This window comes from Arabidopsis thaliana (genome assembly GCF_000001735.4).
Source record: "Arabidopsis thaliana chromosome 1 sequence".
NCBI classification, from domain to species: domain Eukaryota; kingdom Viridiplantae; phylum Streptophyta; class Magnoliopsida; order Brassicales; family Brassicaceae; genus Arabidopsis; species Arabidopsis thaliana.
The window spans coordinates 22,694,495-22,712,853 of NC_003070.9; the positions used below are offsets into that span (position 1 = coordinate 22,694,495).

Below are 18,359 nucleotides of genomic sequence, written 5' to 3' on the forward strand. Positions count from 1 at the left end.
CAAGAGACACTAGAATTGCAGCTGCTCAAGAATACAACAACTAGATTGAGAGAGAGACTATTCAACAATGAGCTAAAACCAGAAACATAGACCATTCAGCTGTCATTATGTCAAGCTATTCAATTGAATCAAGTCTAATCCAAACTAATGAACACTATGTTCAACGAATTACTTGTCAGCTGTCACTACTAGTCACAAAATTTAAAACGTGTGTAATCAACCAACTTATGTAGTGACGTGACCATTCAGCTGTCACTATTAGTCACAAAATTTAAAACCAAGACAGAAACAGACAATAGCATAAGACAGAGACAATCAATAACATAAGACAGAGAGATGGAACCTGTTAATATGGGAGTCTTGTTCCTTTGGCCATCTCTGTAGTGATGGAATCTCGTATATTCTCCATTACTCTGTCACCAGTAGGCACATATGGAACATGCCCATCATTTTCATCACCATGCTGCTCATATGATTCAACTATTTCCCAATGCCTAAAATCACTATCTTCTTGTTGTGAATCTCGTATATAATTATGTAAAGCCATCGTTGATGTCACAATCTTAATCCACTTCTTCACTTCATACTTTGGGTGCTTCCTATCAAGTATTCTCCATTTAGCTTTCCACACACCAAATGTTCTTTCGATTACAGATCTCAAACTAGAATGTCTACGATTAAACAATTCTCTGCTGTTTGTCGGAGGACCTCCTCTATTAAACAGTTCTAAATGGTATCTAGTCCTACGGTGAGGACCTAAGTAGCCACTTCTAGTAGGATATCCTGAATCTACTAAGTAATATTTTCCAGCAGGTGGGTGAGGAAATGAAGCTTCGTGTGTAGCACAGTAGGTTAGTACTTTAGTGTCATGCGCTCTTCCGGGTACTCCTACATATGCAATATTGAATTTCATACTGAAATTACACACAGCTAGAATGTTCATTGTAGCTTCAGATTTCCTACCTCTATATCGCTCCACATCCCCTGATGGAGGACGCACAGACACATGTGTACCATCAAGGGCACCAATGCAATCTATAAAATAAGGCATATAGCGTTTATCATTTACTAGAAAGGGACTAATACCTGTGACATCATCTCTTGTAGGTTTCACTATGTCTGCTGCGAGTTTCAAAAGAGCACTTAATACTTCATCCAGCTTCCTTTTCACTGTCTCAAGTGAATGCTGATATCTCTCAGCTATGACCCGTACAGTTAAATCTTGTGCAACCATCTCTATGAACATTGCAACGCTCTCTTCAAGATAGATATTGCAGGACTCCTCTAACTTGTATTGTTCTGAAAGAATCTTGCATAAAGTCCTAAATGTTGACTGGTGCATGCGTAAAATATCGAAGCATTCTACCTTGGACTCGACCATCAACCGCTGAACACGACGCCAGCCTCCACCTCTGTTTATCCTCACTAACTGTCTTTCAGTATTCACATTCTTCCCTCCATACAATTCCTTTACAAGAGCATACATATTGTTCTCTTCCTCTAGTACCAAATCCATGTCATCATCCTCAACTAAAAATCTAAATGTCTCTTTCAAATCCATCCCTACATAAAAATGAAACAAGAATGTATAAGTCACTTCAGATTACTAGTCATCCCTACATAAGAAAGTAGCCAACACGAGTGAGACTAGACAAGAGAATTGCTAGAACAAATATAAGTCACTTCAGATTACGGAAGAATTTTGACAGTGAAAAACAGGACATTGACATATTGTTCATACACGGATTGAATACGAAGAATTTTCCAATTGTTATAACTCACCCTAAGAACTACTACGCCAAGATAAAGTGACAGTACAAAGCACAACAAGATCATAATGGAAACGGAGAGAAAATCAATTGATCACATTCATGCCCATCAAATAGATTCCATTAATCAGAAATGTACAAGCTATAGATCTCAGAAATGTACCTCTTGAAGCATAACTGACTGTGAAGTTGATTGCTTTGAAGAATCTAAATCAGCCTGAAACAAATAAAAAACTCAAATCAGATGATATACTAAAACGATACAATCAGAAGCATAACAAGGAAATGATAAACTTACAATACCGACAAGAATCTTTTCACCTCACACTCCTCTGACCTAAGCAGACCTGAGCAACAGAACATATACAAGATAAAAAACTTGTTTCTCATACACAAGATAATAGAAAGCAGCTAATTTTATTCTCATTCTCTAAAAAAACTTGGTTCTCATACACAAGATGATAACAGACAATAGAGTTCATAAAAACCATTGAAATACAAGAATTCTTAAAAATAACAATGCAAGACACTGTCTTCTTTCTCATGCATTCCTGCTTACACCAGTTTCAAACTCCAAGTAGAGAACCTTGTTCTCATCATCTTCATAAAACAAGAATGTCTGACGATTGGCGATATCTTTCTTAAGATGTTGAATTGCTGCTTTGTATAAGGGAGACCACACCCTTATAGCAGGCAGCGAGTGTAGAATTTGCATGGCTCGAAGCTGACAGCAACTAAACTCAGGGTGCATCTCTATTAGTTGGTTCTTGTGGGAAAGAATTTTATCCCGTGACTCGATACTATCCTTAATCACCTCTGCTACACCTTGTTCATCTTGTACAGACCTTGATCTTTTCTTACTACTCTTTGACTTACTTGAATATGAGGGACCATTGCCAACATTGCTTTGAGTAGGAAGGATATGCGCTGCTTCATCATCATCTAGATTTAGAGGGATCTGCCTTGATTCACCATCATCATCTTGAGTTATAGGGATCTGCGTTGAATCACCATCATCATCTTGATGCATTGAGTCTAATTTCTCTTCACCTTGTTTAGGAGCCCAGCCCTCGGCTCCACTGATATGCACTGTACCAAATACCTTTTCCATCAAATCCACATTTGCCACTGGCTTATCTTTAAATTTCCGAGCTCCAGGCCATTCTTAACAAACAATGAGAATAAACAAACAATGAGAACTTGATCTAGAACAAACAAAGGACAGAAGAAGTTTAAGAATCTATATACCTTACACCGTTCATTCCACCAATCATCAGACATTCTTATGCTCCCATTTGGATAGTAACCAAGACCGGTTCTGTTGTGAGTCAGCTTCTTAAAACCTTCATACTGCTTCTTACAAGTAGTAAACTTGATCCCAAATTTTCTCCATGTATGTCTTTCCCATAAACCTCATAAAATCTATCTATAATAGTCTGTCTCCCAGCATCATTGACATTCTGATTCCTAATATTTCCTTTAAGCTTCTCCTCAATTCTTAGTTCAAGGTAGAAACGAGTTTGCTCATCATTCCACGCAAGATTCTTAGTTGATCATGTGTTTTTGTACAAAATCAGTCTAAATTACAGAAAATGTTACAGTAAATCTAAGTTTAGAGGAAAATATACTCACATCGGTACCATTGATAGTTGTCATCTGTAGCACACAATGAAAACAAACGTTTTGTAGTTGTGTTAGAACAAGATCAAAGATACCAAACAAATAAAACAAAGATCAGAGATAACAAAGCAAACAATACACAACTTATGATAACAAAGCAAAGCAAATAAAACGTGTACAAAGATTAGAGATAACAAAGCAAAGAAAAACTATTTGATATTGAACAATCATGAGATATTATTCTTGACTATTTCTACAGTATTTGAACTCAAACCTTAGACGAACTCATGCTACTACTACAGAAAGCCAAATGCAACCACTAATTACAGAGGACGTACCTGAGAAACCAAAGCTTTCTTACTTGGAGACAAAACTTGCTGAAACAAGGACTGAAGAGAAAAAATCTTTTATAAGATGAAATTCTCCCGTATAAATAAGCAGTTATAAGCTATACACGAGTCACAACATCATCAATCAACAAAACTCAGAGCCAAACTTGTTCTTCGAGACTAAATAGAGACTAATGCAAAGTTTTTTATCAATGAGCTATACACGAGTCACAACATCATCAATCATTGTATCTCAAAACAAATCAGATAACACAATCTGGATCCTAGCTTTCTGCATCAAAAATACAAAAGACCTATAAACACAAAAACAATTCCACTTTGGATGCAATTGAACACGTCAAGGAGGCAGCTGAAGTTTGTAACTATGGATGGTCAATCTAAAGAGGGCTAAAGTGCAGATGCTAAAGTGGCAGCACCAAATGGTTCTGTTGCTCCTAATGTAGAGACAACAAAGCCTCTTAAGAGCAAATCGAAGACTCAAAAGCAACACAAAGCAAGCAAAGCAACACAAGCCGTAAACTAAAGCTAATCGAAGAATCAAAAGCAACACAAAGCAAAGTAAAGCAAACCCACAATTAAACAATGTAACCATGGTGGATCAAACCCAAGAACAAGTGATTGCAACAAGGATACAAAGAGAAACAACGAGAGAGACATGGAGCGAGAGAGAGGAAGCGAGAGAGGGAGAGAGAGAGAGAGAGAGAGAGAGAAACACAAACCTACTACACTCCGGCGATGGATCCGACGAGTCTCCAGTGAAGAATCGGCGACGGCGAGATCACCGGCGAAGAATCAGCATCATTGACGGCTATGAATCTCAATTTTGAGTGTTTTGTGTCGAGGAGAGGGTGAAGAAGAGATGTGGTTTTTGGATGTAATTCCATATATTAGATTAGGGTATTATTGACATTTTATAATTTTGGCTGAATCAGCTTCAGCAGAATGAACAAATCAAACTCAGTCAGATTTTTTTTATTTTTTGGATGAGTTTAGAAAAAAACATTCAACTGAATCATTCAAATGATCTATTTAAACATGAAAAACAAACAACAATTTTCATCTTCATTGAGATGGTTCATCCAAATGGACAAACAAACAGGACCTTAATAGAACAACCCAAAAAAGAACTCTTACAAATTGATTAATAAAATAATTTAATCAAAAAGAATTATAGATTTTTATTTTAAAAACTACAAATAGTTTAAAAAAAATATAATATTTACAATTTCCATCACAAATTGTTTCTTAATGCCCAAGGATGAAGGATCACATAGTTAATAAGTAATTAAGTACTATTTTATTCATGTACTTTCTCTTTGCCCTATCCAGAGTTGCTACAAGCCTAAAACTCGGTTTTACCACGATTTTTCTTTGGTGTATTTGACAGACTATTAATGGTTTGTTTATCTCTATTATCAGTTGAATTGTTATATCAAAATTTGAACTGATTGGGTATAAAAAGAAACTGAGAACTGATTCATGCTAAGGAAACCTTGTTTAACAAATACCATGGATGCTTTTTAACCGTATCAGCCTCTCCAATGTTTTCGTAAATCAATAGTTCAAAATTTTTTTCTACCACACAAGTGCATCTCCATTCCAATTTTCAATCTATATAAATCATATGTATTTTTTGTATCCAATAGTCATCTTTGTAAAGATTTTTTGTTCGTGTGTGGCGGATAAGCAAAAACAGAATAACATAATCTCTTATCCAACTTATATTGCCACGTGGACAGATATAGTTGGTGAAGCAGATACTAATCTAATCTGAGCAAAACCAGTTGGGCTATTTGAAAGCCACAAGTACTTGGAACCTTTGTTTCTTCTACCCTAACATAGCCCTTGCAAACCATAACCAAACCATCATCATCATCATCTCTTGGTGACAGAAGAAAAGAGTTGAGGAACAGAGAAAATGGCAGCACAAGCACTTGTGTCTTCTTCACTTACCTCCTCTGTTCAGACAGCTAGACAGATATTTGGCTCAAAACCAGTTGCGTCTGCCTCACAGAAGAAGAGTTCCTTTGTTGTTAAAGCTGCTGCAACTCCACCTGTCAAGGTACATGACAGTCTCTATTCTTTCACAGATCTCTCTCTTTCTCTATGTACTGAATAATCTGATCTTGATTTTGTGTTTTGGTTTTTCAGCAAGGAGCCAACAGACCATTGTGGTTTGCTTCATCGCAGAGTCTCTCTTACTTGGATGGCAGGTAATGTTCAAACAACTTTTGGAATTTTATTTGTTTTGAGAACTTCATGATGTTCAAAATTTGGAGATGTTCTGATTCTTCTTGCAGCTTACCTGGTGACTATGGATTCGACCCTCTTGGTCTTTCAGACCCAGAAGGTACTGGAGGATTCATTGAGCCAAGATGGCTAGCATACGGAGAGATCATCAACGGACGGTTCGCCATGTTGGGTGCAGCTGGAGCTATTGCTCCTGAGATTTTAGGAAAGGCTGGTCTGATTCCAGCAGAGACTGCTCTTCCTTGGTTCCAAACCGGTGTGATTCCACCAGCAGGGACATACACTTACTGGGCAGACAATTACACACTCTTTGTTCTCGAGATGGCTCTGATGGGATTCGCTGAGCACCGGAGGTTACAGGACTGGTACAACCCAGGATCTATGGGAAAACAGTACTTCTTGGGGTTAGAGAAGGGTTTGGCCGGTTCAGGTAACCCGGCTTACCCCGGTGGACCTTTCTTCAACCCTCTTGGGTTTGGGAAAGATGAGAAGTCACTGAAGGAGTTGAAACTCAAGGAGGTCAAGAACGGTAGACTGGCTATGCTCGCCATCCTCGGTTACTTTATCCAAGGACTAGTGACCGGTGTGGGACCTTATCAGAACCTGCTTGATCACTTGGCTGATCCCGTCAACAACAACGTCTTGACCAGCCTCAAGTTCCACTGAGGTGATCATCATCTCATGTGTTTTTATGTCTCTTGTATCGTACAATATTTCCATCTTTCGCTACCATTGGCTTCTTCGTATTGTAACACCCTGTGTAAACATATTCGTGTTTTGTAAGAAATGACAATGTCAATGGCCAAACGAAAAAACTTTTAGGATTAACAGTTGGCATTTGCAAACCAAACAAAGCGGTTAGTATATTCAAAGAATGTTATGAAATACTGTACCTGTTATGCTTTAAAAGTAGTCTCATCTTATCACTCTGTATCTCCCAAACCACCTTAGACATTTAAGACAAAAACAAATTTAACAATAAGCCATGTTGGTGCTATCAAAGAGAAACACTATCAATGGATTTGAAGACAAAACTATAATTGAAGAAGTAGCTCTTTCGTGTTATCTTTTAAGCCGTACCTAGTTCAGAACTTGCAAGACGAATGGAAAGAAGTTCTCCACCAGCAGAAAATTGCACTGCGTCCATTAGGTCCTGGTTCCACATAAAGAACCCTAGTCCATTGATATAAACAAAGGCCAAGCAAGAACAATTGCGGAGACAAATCTGGTAACAATCTTCAGCATCCAAAACACTTGCAAACCCTAATGGATATATAAACCCTTTGTAGCATTTAAATTTTGGAGGAACGTGCGTCACACACAAACCAAAAGATCCACATCCACTGTACTAATCACATGAGTTCGCTGGAGTCTCAAAGGTCATTATGCTGAAAAATCCTGGCGATTTCTGAAACCCTTCTATCAAAACCCTTCTGGCATTCACAAGATCCAAATAGCTAAAAGAAACCACCCCAACTCTTTGTAACCCTACATTCTCGTTCAGGCATTTCATCGAACAGTTCAAGTGCATGCATACGCCACATGCGATTATAGTAAACACTTAATGTTTTTGAACTGTATGTAGATTGACCGATTCAACCAGCTGGAAGCCAATTCGGCATTTAGGGGAAGCTGACGCAAATTTCCGGTAAGAAGATCCGGTCTAAAATAGTGTTTCCGGTGATCAGGATTTGTCACTCCCGCTGACAATAATATCTGATAGCTTTTCATATTAACCCCTAAAGAATGTTTGATATCCGATATTAATCCCAAATTTTGTTTCATACTATTTTCATCCACCAGATTCAGATCCATATAAAAAGTTTTGTGACTCATTTACCTAATTCAAAAAACGTTTTCCGTAAGGCCCATTTACATGCTAACTTTGGGCCTATATGCCTAGGTTTTGGTCGATTTTTGAAATCAAGGAAACCCTTATTATTCCTTCCTTGATAAAGAAGAATCTTCGTTATTGCCCTATTGACGTCCAAAGCCAGATCTTCCATACGCCGCCATGAACGGCGAAAAACCACTCCGTGAGAGGAAGAAGAAGATGCCGTATCCTTCTCCGGTGACAGAAGAACCAATCTCTATCATGTCACTTCCTTATGACTTGTTATTGAACTGCTTCTCACTCGTCTCAAGGTTGTATTATCCAACTCTCTCCCTCGTTTCCAAAACTTTTCGATCTATCATTACTTCACGCGAACTTTACGAGATCCGATCACGCTTAAACCGTACGGATAAGTGTCTCTATCTTTGCTTCCCTTACGACATGAACACGCATTGGTTCACTCTCTGCCGGGAACCTAATCGAAACGTTGCCGAGAATTCAAGTGGCTATCTTCTGGTCCAAGTTCCATCTCCCAATGGTTTACTTCCTGTGCATTCGTCGAGTGTCATAGCCGTTGGTTCTAATATCTACAAAATCGGCGGCACTAAGTCTTATAGACACAAACTCTGGAAAAGGACGCGCTATTCTTCTTCTGTCTCTGTCCTGGATTGTCGGAGTCACAGGTGGCGTCAGGCTCCAGGAATGCGAGTGGCCCGGGGCTGTTCCTCCACAGTATGTGAAGTTGATGGGAAGATATATATAGCAGGAGGCTGTAAAGAAGACATCGGTTCCTTGTACTGGATTGAAGTGTTTGATCCAAAAACTCAAACTTGGGGCACTCTGAAGAACCCATGCATTGAGTATCAACATGATATTGGATATAGATGTGAAGTCAAAAGCTTAGGTCTTGATGGAAAAATATACATGTTTGGAAGTGAGTTTGTGGTTTACAATTTTGAGGAAGATAGATGGAAATGTATAGGCCGAGATAAGTATAATTTGTATCATGCAGTAGACCCTATGTCTCGCATAAACTCTAGTTCTTGCGTGGTAGACAATGTCTTGTTCATTTTGGATAAGGGAACTCGAGTGTTCAAATGGTATGACTTTAAGGTAAGTTTGTGGAAGGAATTGAATGGTGTTGAAGGATTGCCTGATTTAAGTGACCGTGGGTATGTTAAAATGGTGGATCTTGGTGGAAAGATAGCGGTTTTGTGGCAAGAGTGTCTGACTAATAAGAAAATTAAAAGGATTTGGTGTGCTGAGATTAGCCTTGAAAGACGCGATAGAGATGAGATTTGGGGGAAGGTTGAGTGGTTTGATATTGTGCTTAGTGTCCACTCGTCTTTTTCATTGCTCTGCGCGGATACTATTTCCGTTGTTGTTTGATGAAATGGGCTACCATGAGATTAGGCTTGAACGGCTTATATGGATAGTTTCATTTTGTTTTGAATATTTTTTGGTGTTTCTTTTCTATTAGTAATGAGTATTGACTATGATGAATGATTTTTTTTCCATGGTATTTTAGTGAAATGCAATTTTGCATTGTTTAAAACTTCTAAACATATGCGCTTACTTGTAGACGAGCTAGCTTATTTTGACTAAATGCACATGATAACACTTTTGTTGTGTTGCACAAATTAAAGGGTACGGTTCTTGTTACATTCACGAGAATAACTAAAACAAGACAACATGGTTAAGTGTTTGTTAGTCACTGGAGGACTCTTAGATGATTCTTACCTATAAAATTATTAGAAAAGAAATAGAGAAAGTAAGAAAAAGCTCTTAATGGTGAGGTAATGGAAGAAACTTAATGGTGTTGAAGGCTTGCCTGATTTTTATCACCGTGGGTATTGTTTAATGGTGGATGTTGGTGGGAAGATGATGGTGTTGTGGGATGCGTCTGTGTATTATTCAAGTAGACGTAAAGAGAATGTGATTTGGTGTGCGGAGATTTCGCTTGAAAGGCGTGGTGATGGAGATGAGATTTGGGGGAAAGTTGAGTGGTTTGATGCTGTGCTTCCAGTCCACAAGTCTTGTCGTTTGTTGTATGCGGATGGTCTTTCTGCTACTCTTTGATGGCTTGAATGGTTAACGCGGATAATGTCATTTTGTTTTGATTAGTATGTTCCTATGATGAATATTTGGTTTACGGTTTTAGCGAATGCAATTGGCATTGTTTTGCTTCCTCTTACAAAATGTATTTGAATACACTTTTGTTGTGTTGCATAAATTAGAAGGCTACGGTTCTCTTTACATTAATGTCACTGTTTGTGTGTCTAATGTAAGTTACATTATGTAACATTGGCGTGTGTCACTGTTACCAGCGAGAACAGAGCAAAAATGCCTATACGCAAGAGAAGACAGACTTTAGTAAAGCCTCAAAACGAGGACTCAACAATATACAGTCCCTATAGGCATTAACAGAACCGAAAGACTTACCAAACCCCTTTATTTGAAAATGTAAGTAAATTATGAATGTATGTTGAAGTTACAAAGTACAAACACTGAAAATTAGATCATTTTAAACTATGGTAAAGCATTGTTCTTAACGCCCTAGCACCACAGATTGTGTCACCTCATTGACTGTAATCAAATCACTAGTGCGGGATCCGTCATCGCTAGTATGCACTGCAAATGTGGGTTCTTTAGGTAGTGGAAGATCTGATGTTGTTGTGAGCATAGACAACAACTCAAGTGTGTTGGGTCTATCAGCAGGTTGGTGCTGAACACAAAGCAGACCAATCTGAACACACCTTCCAACTTCAGATGGGTGACATGAATCAGTAGCATCTTTATCCAAAAAACCAACTCCTCCATTTTCGCACCAAGATTCCCACGCCTGTTGTGGTTTCAGAACAAGAAATATATAAGAGCAAGAAACATTTTTGAACAGGTTGTGAAATCTCTGCATAAGTCCAATATTCTAAATCCAAAGTCTTACTTACATATGCAAGAAGGTTTTTGCGCTCTTTATCATAGCTAAACCTCGAGATCTTCTCTCCGCTGATAACTTCTAACAAGAGAACTCCAAAGCTGTAGGTGTCGGACTTCTCAGAGAAAACTCCAGTCCATGCATACTCAGGAGACATATATCCTCTGCACATATATTAAATAGTTTCCAAGTTAATATATCATTATAACTATGAATCCTAGTTAAGCATGTTTTCGAAAAGTGGTTCTTACAGAGTTCCTACAATCCTGCGAGTGTTGTCCTGATATTTGGTTCCTTCATACATCCGAGCCAATCCAAAATCTGATATTTTCGGGTTCATTTTATCGTCAAGAAGAATATTGCTAACCTTCACATCTCGGTGAATTATCCTGAGGCGTGAGTCACGGTGGAGATAGAGAAGACCACGCGCAATTCCTTGAATAATACTGAACCTCTTAGGCCAATCAATCTCAACCCTTTTTCTTGAATCTATACATTGTGAAAGCTATATAAAAAAACAGTTCTATAGAGAAAAGCTGCTAATAGAAAAGGAAAGAGAACCCACCAAAGATAAAAGTATCAAGGCTTTTGTTCACCATGAACTCATAAACCAACAGTCGCTCTTCTCCTTCAATGCAACATCCTAAAATCCGAACCAAGTTTATGTGTTGGAGTTTTGAGATGAGTAGTATTTCATTCATGAACTCCTCCTTTCCCTGTCCAGAGCTGCTGGAAAGCCGTTTTACAGCTATTTCTTTCCCATCTTGTAACTTTCCCTGAGACAGATTGCATAAGGTAAAGACATTTCTATAAATTTCTTGAGATAAAATGAATAAAGAGAATAAAAATTATCTGACCTTGTAAACTGGACCAAATCCACCTTGTCCGAGTTTGTTTACGAGACTGAAATTATTGGTGGCAATTTCAATGGTCTTCATCTCAAAGAAATATAAACCTGAGACATCTTCTGATTTCAAATCATTCCTCCATGCACCTTGTAAAGAAACCTTCGATACAATTGCTGATTCGAGTTTCAAGAATTCATGTGTTAGTGCTTAACATTTAGGTATTTAACCATCAAGCAAAAGCTCACAGTAAAGTCAACAATATGTTACCATTATGTTTCAATCTGTATCTCCAGAAACCAAACGCAGCAGAAGCCAATGTCACAAAAAGAGAAATGCTAACAATACTAGCAATAATGGTCTTCTTGCGCTGGTTTCCACCTGAGATATATAAGACAAAAAATAAACAAATAAGCCATGCTAATCAGTGAAAATGAAGTAAAAGTTGTAAATGACAAAGAAGTTTGATGTTATTTTTGTATGGCATACCCATTTCAGAACTTGCAAGACGTATAGAAAGAAGCTCTCCTCCCACAGAGAATTGCATTACATCCATTAGCTCCTGGTTCCAAATTAAGCACCCTATTCCATTAATATAAGCAAAGGCCAAGCATGAACAATTGTGGAGGCAACTTTGGTAGCATTCTTCTGCACTCCCGGAGGACACAAATTCGTAAAAGTCTGGAGGTTTTATGTTGGCAACAGGATGGAAGACGTTTACATGTCTCCCAGTAGAGTTTCCTTGACAAAGTAGTTCAGTACGCCTCACACAACCACCAGTCCAATTTCCTCTTTTCCATTCCTCACTGAATTGTGGTACAAAGCCTTTAAAGCATTTACACTTTGGAGGAATGGACATTACACACAATCCAAAAGGTCCACATACACCGTAAAAATCACATGTGTTAGCTGGAACATCAATGTTCAATACCCAGTCCGTGCCATTATGATGAGTAACCTTCAGTGACCCCTCTGATGTTAATACTAACAATGAACGTTTGAAGTTTCTTTGTAAATGAGAGAAGTATACTGACCCGTTTGCATCTTGCTGAACGCTAAATGGATGTGTGTATGATTCATCCGTTAGTGGTACGCCAGTAAACCTTGTTTTAGCCCAAGGACCGCTTCTCCAATAAGGCTTCGAGCCTCTCATAATAAACCCCTGTGGTGGCACTTGTGTTGTAATATAACCCACAAACTCACCAGGCAATGGATCAGTGTAACTTTTCCAAGAAGACAATACCCGCTTCTCACCAGTGCCGGGGTTATACATCAGGGAGGAGTAAGGTAGCATAGTATCACCAAGATGCTCAAAGCTTTGCCATAGAGTTATTCCCGAAACTTTGTCTATGACCAAAAGATTTCCGCTGTCTGAAAGCTCTGCACTAGACCCGTTAGATGCAAAAGTTTCTCCGGTGGACCAGACAGTGCTATGTTTGCCATCAAATAAGAGAAGACTTCCATTGCTACTGATAGCTAGATCCGCAGTGGCGTCTGTAACAGAATTTTCTCTATTGGCCACCCACACAACCGTCCGGGGAATGATACCCTTGAACCAGATTCCAACATACAAATTCCGAGAGTTATTAGGACTGAAAAACCCCAGTTCGAAAATTCCATTAGGGGAGCTGAGAGTTTGTCCAATTGACAAAGGACTTGTTGGTGTTATAGCTGCATAGCTAAAACTTAAGAGCAAGGTAGAGAAGAGAAAGCAAGCAAACCTCGTCATCCCCAATGTCCAAGAACAATCTCCTCAGATTATTGTAGGAAGAGAACATGTATACTGTAAAAAAGAGAAAAGTAAGCAAATAAAACAAAGTCAAGTGCTGAATAGAAAATGGAAGCACCTCTAACCAATGTTGACTACAAAGCACCCATTTTCCAAGATTCTGCATTACTTTATTCACGATCAACTTAAAACCTTGTTTTATAATACAGATTCTAGAAAAGTGAAATGCTTATGTTTACCCAATCAACCATGCAACAGTTGACCTATTATTTTCAGGTAAATTGAGCCCACAACCAATGAAAAATAGGCAACACCGCTACCATTCATTTTCAAACATGAGAATTGTACCACTGACCTTTTTTGACCCCAATACAACGTATCTGCCATCTAGTATTCCAAGATACAACGGTCCTGGCCTGGCCACTAGGTCCTGATCACCTGCGTAAGCACAAGCATGCAAAGCACCAATGATCTTGGTTTCCAACCCTTTGTCCGGCATAAATTCACGAATTGCTTTTTTAAAATTCTCATTTTGCACATACCCCGTCATTCATCGAACCCCATGAATATAACATTCCACTAAAGAGCTATCTAGCAAATTGCATTTCAACCAAATCCTTGAAGGCATTCACAAGAGATCCCTAATCACCTTGTCAATACTCAAAAAAATAGTGGCGATAAAACGAGTCTTCAGATTCTACAAACCATATCAAAATACAATCCTCGCCAATCCAATCTATCTACACCCAGAAACCACTGTGTTTCAGGAAAACCAAGTCTCACTCAGGCATTTTATCAAACCCCTTGCATGCTTTCTAAATCTGCTAACACATCTTCCACAAACTCTCAAACCCAAAAGACAAGAACACTCTTCACCAACTACCCATGAATCTCCATAGTCTTAAAATCCAAAATCATCAGACTTTTACATTGAGAAATTAAAGCTTCAAGGGCTGGTTTTAACAAACATAGTATAGAAAATTTACAAGAACTGGTTTCATTTAGCATATTAACAAATCACTAAATAATGAATTAAGAAAACATTAAATCATCGCTTAAACGAAAAATCCCTTAAGCTTATAGTACTAATCTCATGCTGTGTTCGTATTTGTCCAGGTCCAGGAGGAAGTTCCACTGATGAAGAAACAAACTTTTTCTCCGATTCTTCTTCTCCAAACCTAGAACGATGATTCGAATTCGAAGTCTCAGCAGTTTCATGTTGAGACTCAGGATCCCACGAATCGAAATCAGAGTTTCTCGGAGAAAACGAATTCGCAAAGCTTTCGTCAACGCTTCTGCTTCGTTTGTGAGGAGCATTACGAAGGAGATGAATCGGAGAAGAACCATGAGTTGGTGTTGTTGGTCTACTAGAGAAAGGTGTTGTTGATTCTGAAGTTCTTCCATGTTTGATATTTTTCTTAGCTGTGTGATGCCAACTCTTTAACGCTGTTGCTACTCTCTCGTTGAACACTGTTGGTTTCATCTTTGAACCCATCTTCACCAAAATTGAATTCAAAAATGTCAGTTTTTGAAATTGAAAGTTTCAATCTTTATGTGTTTTTGTGTGTGCGTGGATCTTACTTGAGTAACAAGAGCATATAGAGGAAGAGTAACGTAGCTGCAAAGAATCTGAACTAAAAGTCTGCAAGATCCAAAAGGTCGTGACTTTGTTAGATTTTAAGGAATGGTTTCTCAGTTCTATGTTTGAAGCTTATGTTTTCCAAAAGGTTGTGACTTTGTTAGATGTTAAGGGATGGTTTCTATGAAGGGTTTTGAAGCTTATGTTTTCCACTTACCCGATTGAGATTCTGATGATCACGTCAACTCTGCTTTCATGGAAACAGTTCTTTAGACCGAATTCATACTGAAGAGATAACAAAAGATTTTGATGAAAATGATGATTGTATAGGTATTATTACGTTTCAAGTTCATGGAGAATGCAGGATTGCTTGCTTACCGTACTCCAGACAAAGAAAGCTAGTTGAAACGCGTTCTGATGATGGCGAAAAAGAAATGGTTAAATTTCAGGCATTTTTGTAAGGAGAGAGAGTAGAAAGTAAAAGATGAATGTATACCGTGAAGAGGACTAAGTGAATGAGGAAGAGAATGAAACGTGGACGACCGAACCAGAAGAAATGATCACCGGGTTGAACTAGCGGTGTGCCTTTCACTACGTCGCCTTTCTCTTGGATTCTAAGTCCTAGTTTTGTTATTATCACTTGAAGTTTTGTTCCAACAATAAGAATCACCTGCAGTTTGTTTATACATTCATTCTTGTTACGGAGTTGAAACCGAAACAAAATAGGTTTAGTCTAAAGGTTTTGGTTGTTGCTTACGATGAAGGGAATGAACGGTAGCCAGAGGTAAGAATTCAATCCTGTTCATTAGAAAAGCAGAGTAATCTATTAGTTTTGGATTGTTGAAGGCTTTTAAAGAGGTATCGATGCAGCGACGTTTTGAAAACGAGTGTACCGTTTGTGTTTGTCAGGAGGAATAGCACAGCTATGAACCAGATCACAGGGCTGAAGATATAAGCAGTTAAAACATCAGATTAAGTAGTGGTTAGTGAAGTGGAGTTTGTAATCTTAATTAGTTCCATACTTGATCTCGACAATGGTTTTGAAGTCTTCCTCTAGTGATCTCTGAATATACTTTCGGAAATCGAACCTTGCGTCGCTCCCAGGAGCCAAATGGGCCTGAAACAGAAGAAAAAGAAGAAGCATTCGTGCAATGCTGTAAGATCTTTGCCTTGAGAGATAAGTTATTATACAACAGAAAAGTTAAAGATCAAAAGATTGACTTATACCATGATGAAACCATGTCTCAGTGTTAAGTAATCAACTTTGGTTACAGATCTAAAGAACTGCCTGAAGAAACATACAATCCACAGCGTAATAGTTGATTTGCTCCAGAAACTCAGATGTCTACGCCCGAAAGATGTATCCCGCGCAAACCTAAACCTCTCGGGATCTACATTATCCGAATCATTCCTTGTTGAAACTTCACACTCAAGTTTTACATTTAATCAATTTTTCATTCCAAGTTTGTAAATTATACCGTGTGAATACTGATATTCGATAGTCTTAGTCTCCTCTTCCCACTTCTTCCACCTTCTCATCTGCAATAACAGAAACAAAACAAAAAAGATCTTCTCTTCAGCGAAAAAAGGAACATCAAAACCGGTGTGATCAGAATGTGGATGGATATAAAAGAACTTACTTTGGTCTTTCCCAAAGCATAAGTAACAATGCAGTAGATCACATGACAAACCGCAAGAACAAAGATGAATATATGCAGCTGATGCATGCCATAAGCCGATACAAAAGCGACTTTTCCCTGGTAACAAACATTAGTAAATGTCACACTAGTGGCTCTTACAAAGAAAATATTTCTATAGAATGAGAATTTACCTTCTCTGCACACTTATCATAACCTTTAGTAGCCAAACTCCTTCGAGGAATAAGAGAATCAACTAACTGTAGAAGCTTTCGACGCAAGTTTTCTTCTTCATCTTCCTTTGGGACATCTTTCTTACCATACTTTCTTGCTTCTTCGGATGCACTACAAGGGTGCATCGATGCTGCGATGTTCTTAGGGATGCAAATATTTGAGATATATCCTTGTCCAATTGTTAGAAGTAGTGATATGAATCCCATCAGCATAAGCTCTGTAAATTCACATATAATTAACCAAAACTAAAGGTGATTAAAAGAATCTTTGAGAGGGAAAACTTGTTTCTTTTTATAATGATTTAAATTAACAATAAATTTACCTGCTTTCACTTTTTCAAGTGCTTCATATAGAGCTTTTTTGTTCTTCTTTTTAAACCACTGTAAGAAGAAACACAAAAAAAAACAGAGTTTTGTTTAGTATTAGAAACAGAGGATACTATGAAACCGACACAAGTACATACAAAAAAAAAAAAAAAAAAAAAAGACTAAAACCCGTTTGGGTTTTGGCAGTTTCAAACATAAACTGATGTAAGTTCGTGAGAACAATCAAGTTTGATTTTTGGGAAGAACTAAACAGATACAGAAACAGAGAATCTTGAAGGAGGAGAACAAGGTTAAGAAAGTGGCTTACGGATCCAATTTTATGAATAAGTTTTTCAATAACGATCGAAATCAGAAGCAAGACGAAGCAAACCACCGCGACGGCCCATGTAGAAGTTTCCTCCAATGTCTTTTCTTTAACTTGATCCGCCATTAGAACTCACAGAACAGTTCCAAGCAAAAAGCTTTCCTTTTTGAAATTGTCTCTCCTAATAAATAGTGAACTTTCCACAGAAATCTAAAGAAGGATAAAGAATTGTCTTTTTGTAATCATCAAATACGTATATGTTCTTATATAAACACAGAGACGAAGGTTAAAGGAGACGACCGGCGAGTAGGCGAACCTTGAAAAGTTCAAACATTCAAAGTCAAAGACTTTGAAACCAATAGTATATGATCTTTTCTAAAAACATGCTGTGTGAACTGTTATGTACTTTGGTGAGTTTTTATTTATTTTATTGACAAATAATTATTTATTTAATATTATTTTGTATACCGTTTCCTCTTGGTTCTTCCTGCATGGATTTTTTTTTCCATAGATGAGCATGAGCTCCAAAGGTCATTAGAGCTCAATTTTTTTTTTTTAATATCAATGTAAAGTATTTATATTATTTTTGAAGTTGCGACATAAATTACAGAAAATATAAGTATCAGAAACAAAACCAAAATCTAAGGAATAGATAAATAACAACAAAATAGTAAAAAAAAAAAAAACAAAAGTCGATAGCAAAAACGAAAAAAAGAAACATCAAATTCTAAGAAGCCAAACTTAATACTTTTATCTAAACTAAGTACAAAATAGCGATATGAGAGAACGAGAGATTTGAATAAACTAAAAACATATTTGATCCTTAACGGTCTTAAATAATTTATTTGCATTTGTAATTTACAGAATATTTTTCAAAAAATCTGAAAAATATTTAAGAAATATAATCTGTTTTTAAATATTGGTTGACATACACGGAAATTCAGAAA

General features: G+C 37.7%; 5 protein-coding genes and 3 pseudogenes across 19 annotated transcripts; 4 read left to right on the plus strand and 4 right to left on the minus strand.

The window, feature by feature from the left end:
• Positions 1-346: 346 nt before the first annotated feature.
• Positions 347-2,880, minus strand: AT1G61510 (annotated as a pseudogene; the record flags this gene model as incomplete). Its single annotated transcript has 4 exons — positions 347-1,525; positions 1,933-1,986; positions 2,073-2,116; positions 2,331-2,880.
• Positions 2,881-5,220: 2,340 nt separating this feature from the next.
• Positions 5,221-6,918, plus strand: LHCA3 (PSI type III chlorophyll a/b-binding protein). 3 transcript variants are annotated; one of them, NM_001198351.1, is made up of 4 exons: positions 5,221-5,325; positions 5,632-5,801; positions 5,891-5,952; positions 6,040-6,675. In NM_001198351.1, the coding sequence occupies exons 2-4, from the start codon at positions 5,658-5,660 to the stop codon at positions 6,653-6,655; spliced, it is 822 nt and encodes a 273-aa protein (NP_001185280.1). In that variant the 5' UTR covers positions 5,221-5,325; positions 5,632-5,657; the 3' UTR covers positions 6,656-6,675. The 3 variants fall into 3 exon arrangements, with proteins under 3 accessions (NP_001185280.1, NP_176347.1, NP_001031217.1); NM_104833.3 differs by lacking the exon at positions 5,221-5,325 and having other exon boundaries at positions 5,399-5,801; positions 6,040-6,918; NM_001036140.1 differs by lacking the exon at positions 5,221-5,325 and having other exon boundaries at positions 5,579-6,889.
• A 77-nt stretch (positions 6,919-6,995) lies between these two features.
• AT1G61665 lies at positions 6,996-7,252 on the minus strand (annotated as a pseudogene). Its single transcript has one exon.
• A 751-nt stretch (positions 7,253-8,003) lies between these two features.
• Positions 8,004-9,212, plus strand: AT1G61540 (Galactose oxidase/kelch repeat superfamily protein; the record flags this gene model as incomplete). The annotated part of the gene is made up of 1 exon (NM_104834.1): positions 8,004-9,212. One exon carries the CDS (start codon positions 8,004-8,006, stop codon positions 9,210-9,212), a length of 1,209 nt encoding a protein of 402 aa, NP_176348.1.
• Positions 9,213-9,515: 303 nt separating this feature from the next.
• Positions 9,516-9,902, plus strand: AT1G61542 (annotated as a pseudogene). Its single transcript has 2 exons — positions 9,516-9,525; positions 9,649-9,902.
• AT1G61550 (S-locus lectin protein kinase family protein) lies at positions 9,704-13,335 on the minus strand. The gene is made up of 8 exons (NM_104835.3): positions 12,093-13,335; positions 11,874-11,984; positions 11,616-11,779; positions 11,324-11,534; positions 11,010-11,247; positions 10,772-10,922; positions 10,266-10,665; positions 9,704-10,170 (listed from the first exon to the last, which is right to left on the minus strand). The coding sequence occupies exons 1-7, from the start codon at positions 13,330-13,332 to the stop codon at positions 10,372-10,374; spliced, it is 2,409 nt and encodes an 802-aa protein (NP_176349.1). The 5' UTR covers positions 13,333-13,335; the 3' UTR covers positions 9,704-10,170; positions 10,266-10,371.
• Positions 13,336-13,973: 638 nt separating this feature from the next.
• MLO6 (Seven transmembrane MLO family protein) lies at positions 13,974-17,795 on the minus strand. 10 transcript variants are annotated; one of them, NM_104836.2, is made up of 14 exons: positions 17,416-17,795; positions 17,105-17,162; positions 16,743-16,999; positions 16,552-16,668; positions 16,390-16,450; positions 16,139-16,302; positions 15,934-16,028; positions 15,805-15,854; positions 15,669-15,709; positions 15,408-15,581; positions 15,290-15,325; positions 15,129-15,196; positions 14,914-14,974; positions 13,974-14,827 (listed from the first exon to the last, which is right to left on the minus strand). In NM_104836.2, the coding sequence occupies exons 1-14, from the start codon at positions 17,536-17,538 to the stop codon at positions 14,381-14,383; spliced, it is 1,752 nt and encodes a 583-aa protein (NP_176350.1). In that variant the 5' UTR covers positions 17,539-17,795; the 3' UTR covers positions 13,974-14,380. The 10 variants fall into 10 exon arrangements, with proteins under 10 accessions (NP_176350.1, NP_001322614.1, NP_001322616.1 ...); NM_001198352.1 differs by having other exon boundaries at positions 14,110-14,827; positions 17,105-17,269; positions 17,688-17,716; NM_001198354.1 differs by having other exon boundaries at positions 14,110-14,827; positions 17,105-17,269; positions 17,686-17,716.
• On the plus strand, positions 14,515-15,628 carry AT1G61562 (uncharacterized protein). The gene is made up of 2 exons (NM_001333990.1): positions 14,515-14,685; positions 15,242-15,628. The coding sequence occupies exons 1-2, from the start codon at positions 14,519-14,521 to the stop codon at positions 15,315-15,317; spliced, it is 243 nt and encodes an 80-aa protein (NP_001322613.1). The 5' UTR covers positions 14,515-14,518; the 3' UTR covers positions 15,318-15,628.
• Positions 17,796-18,359: the final 564 nt, after the last annotated feature.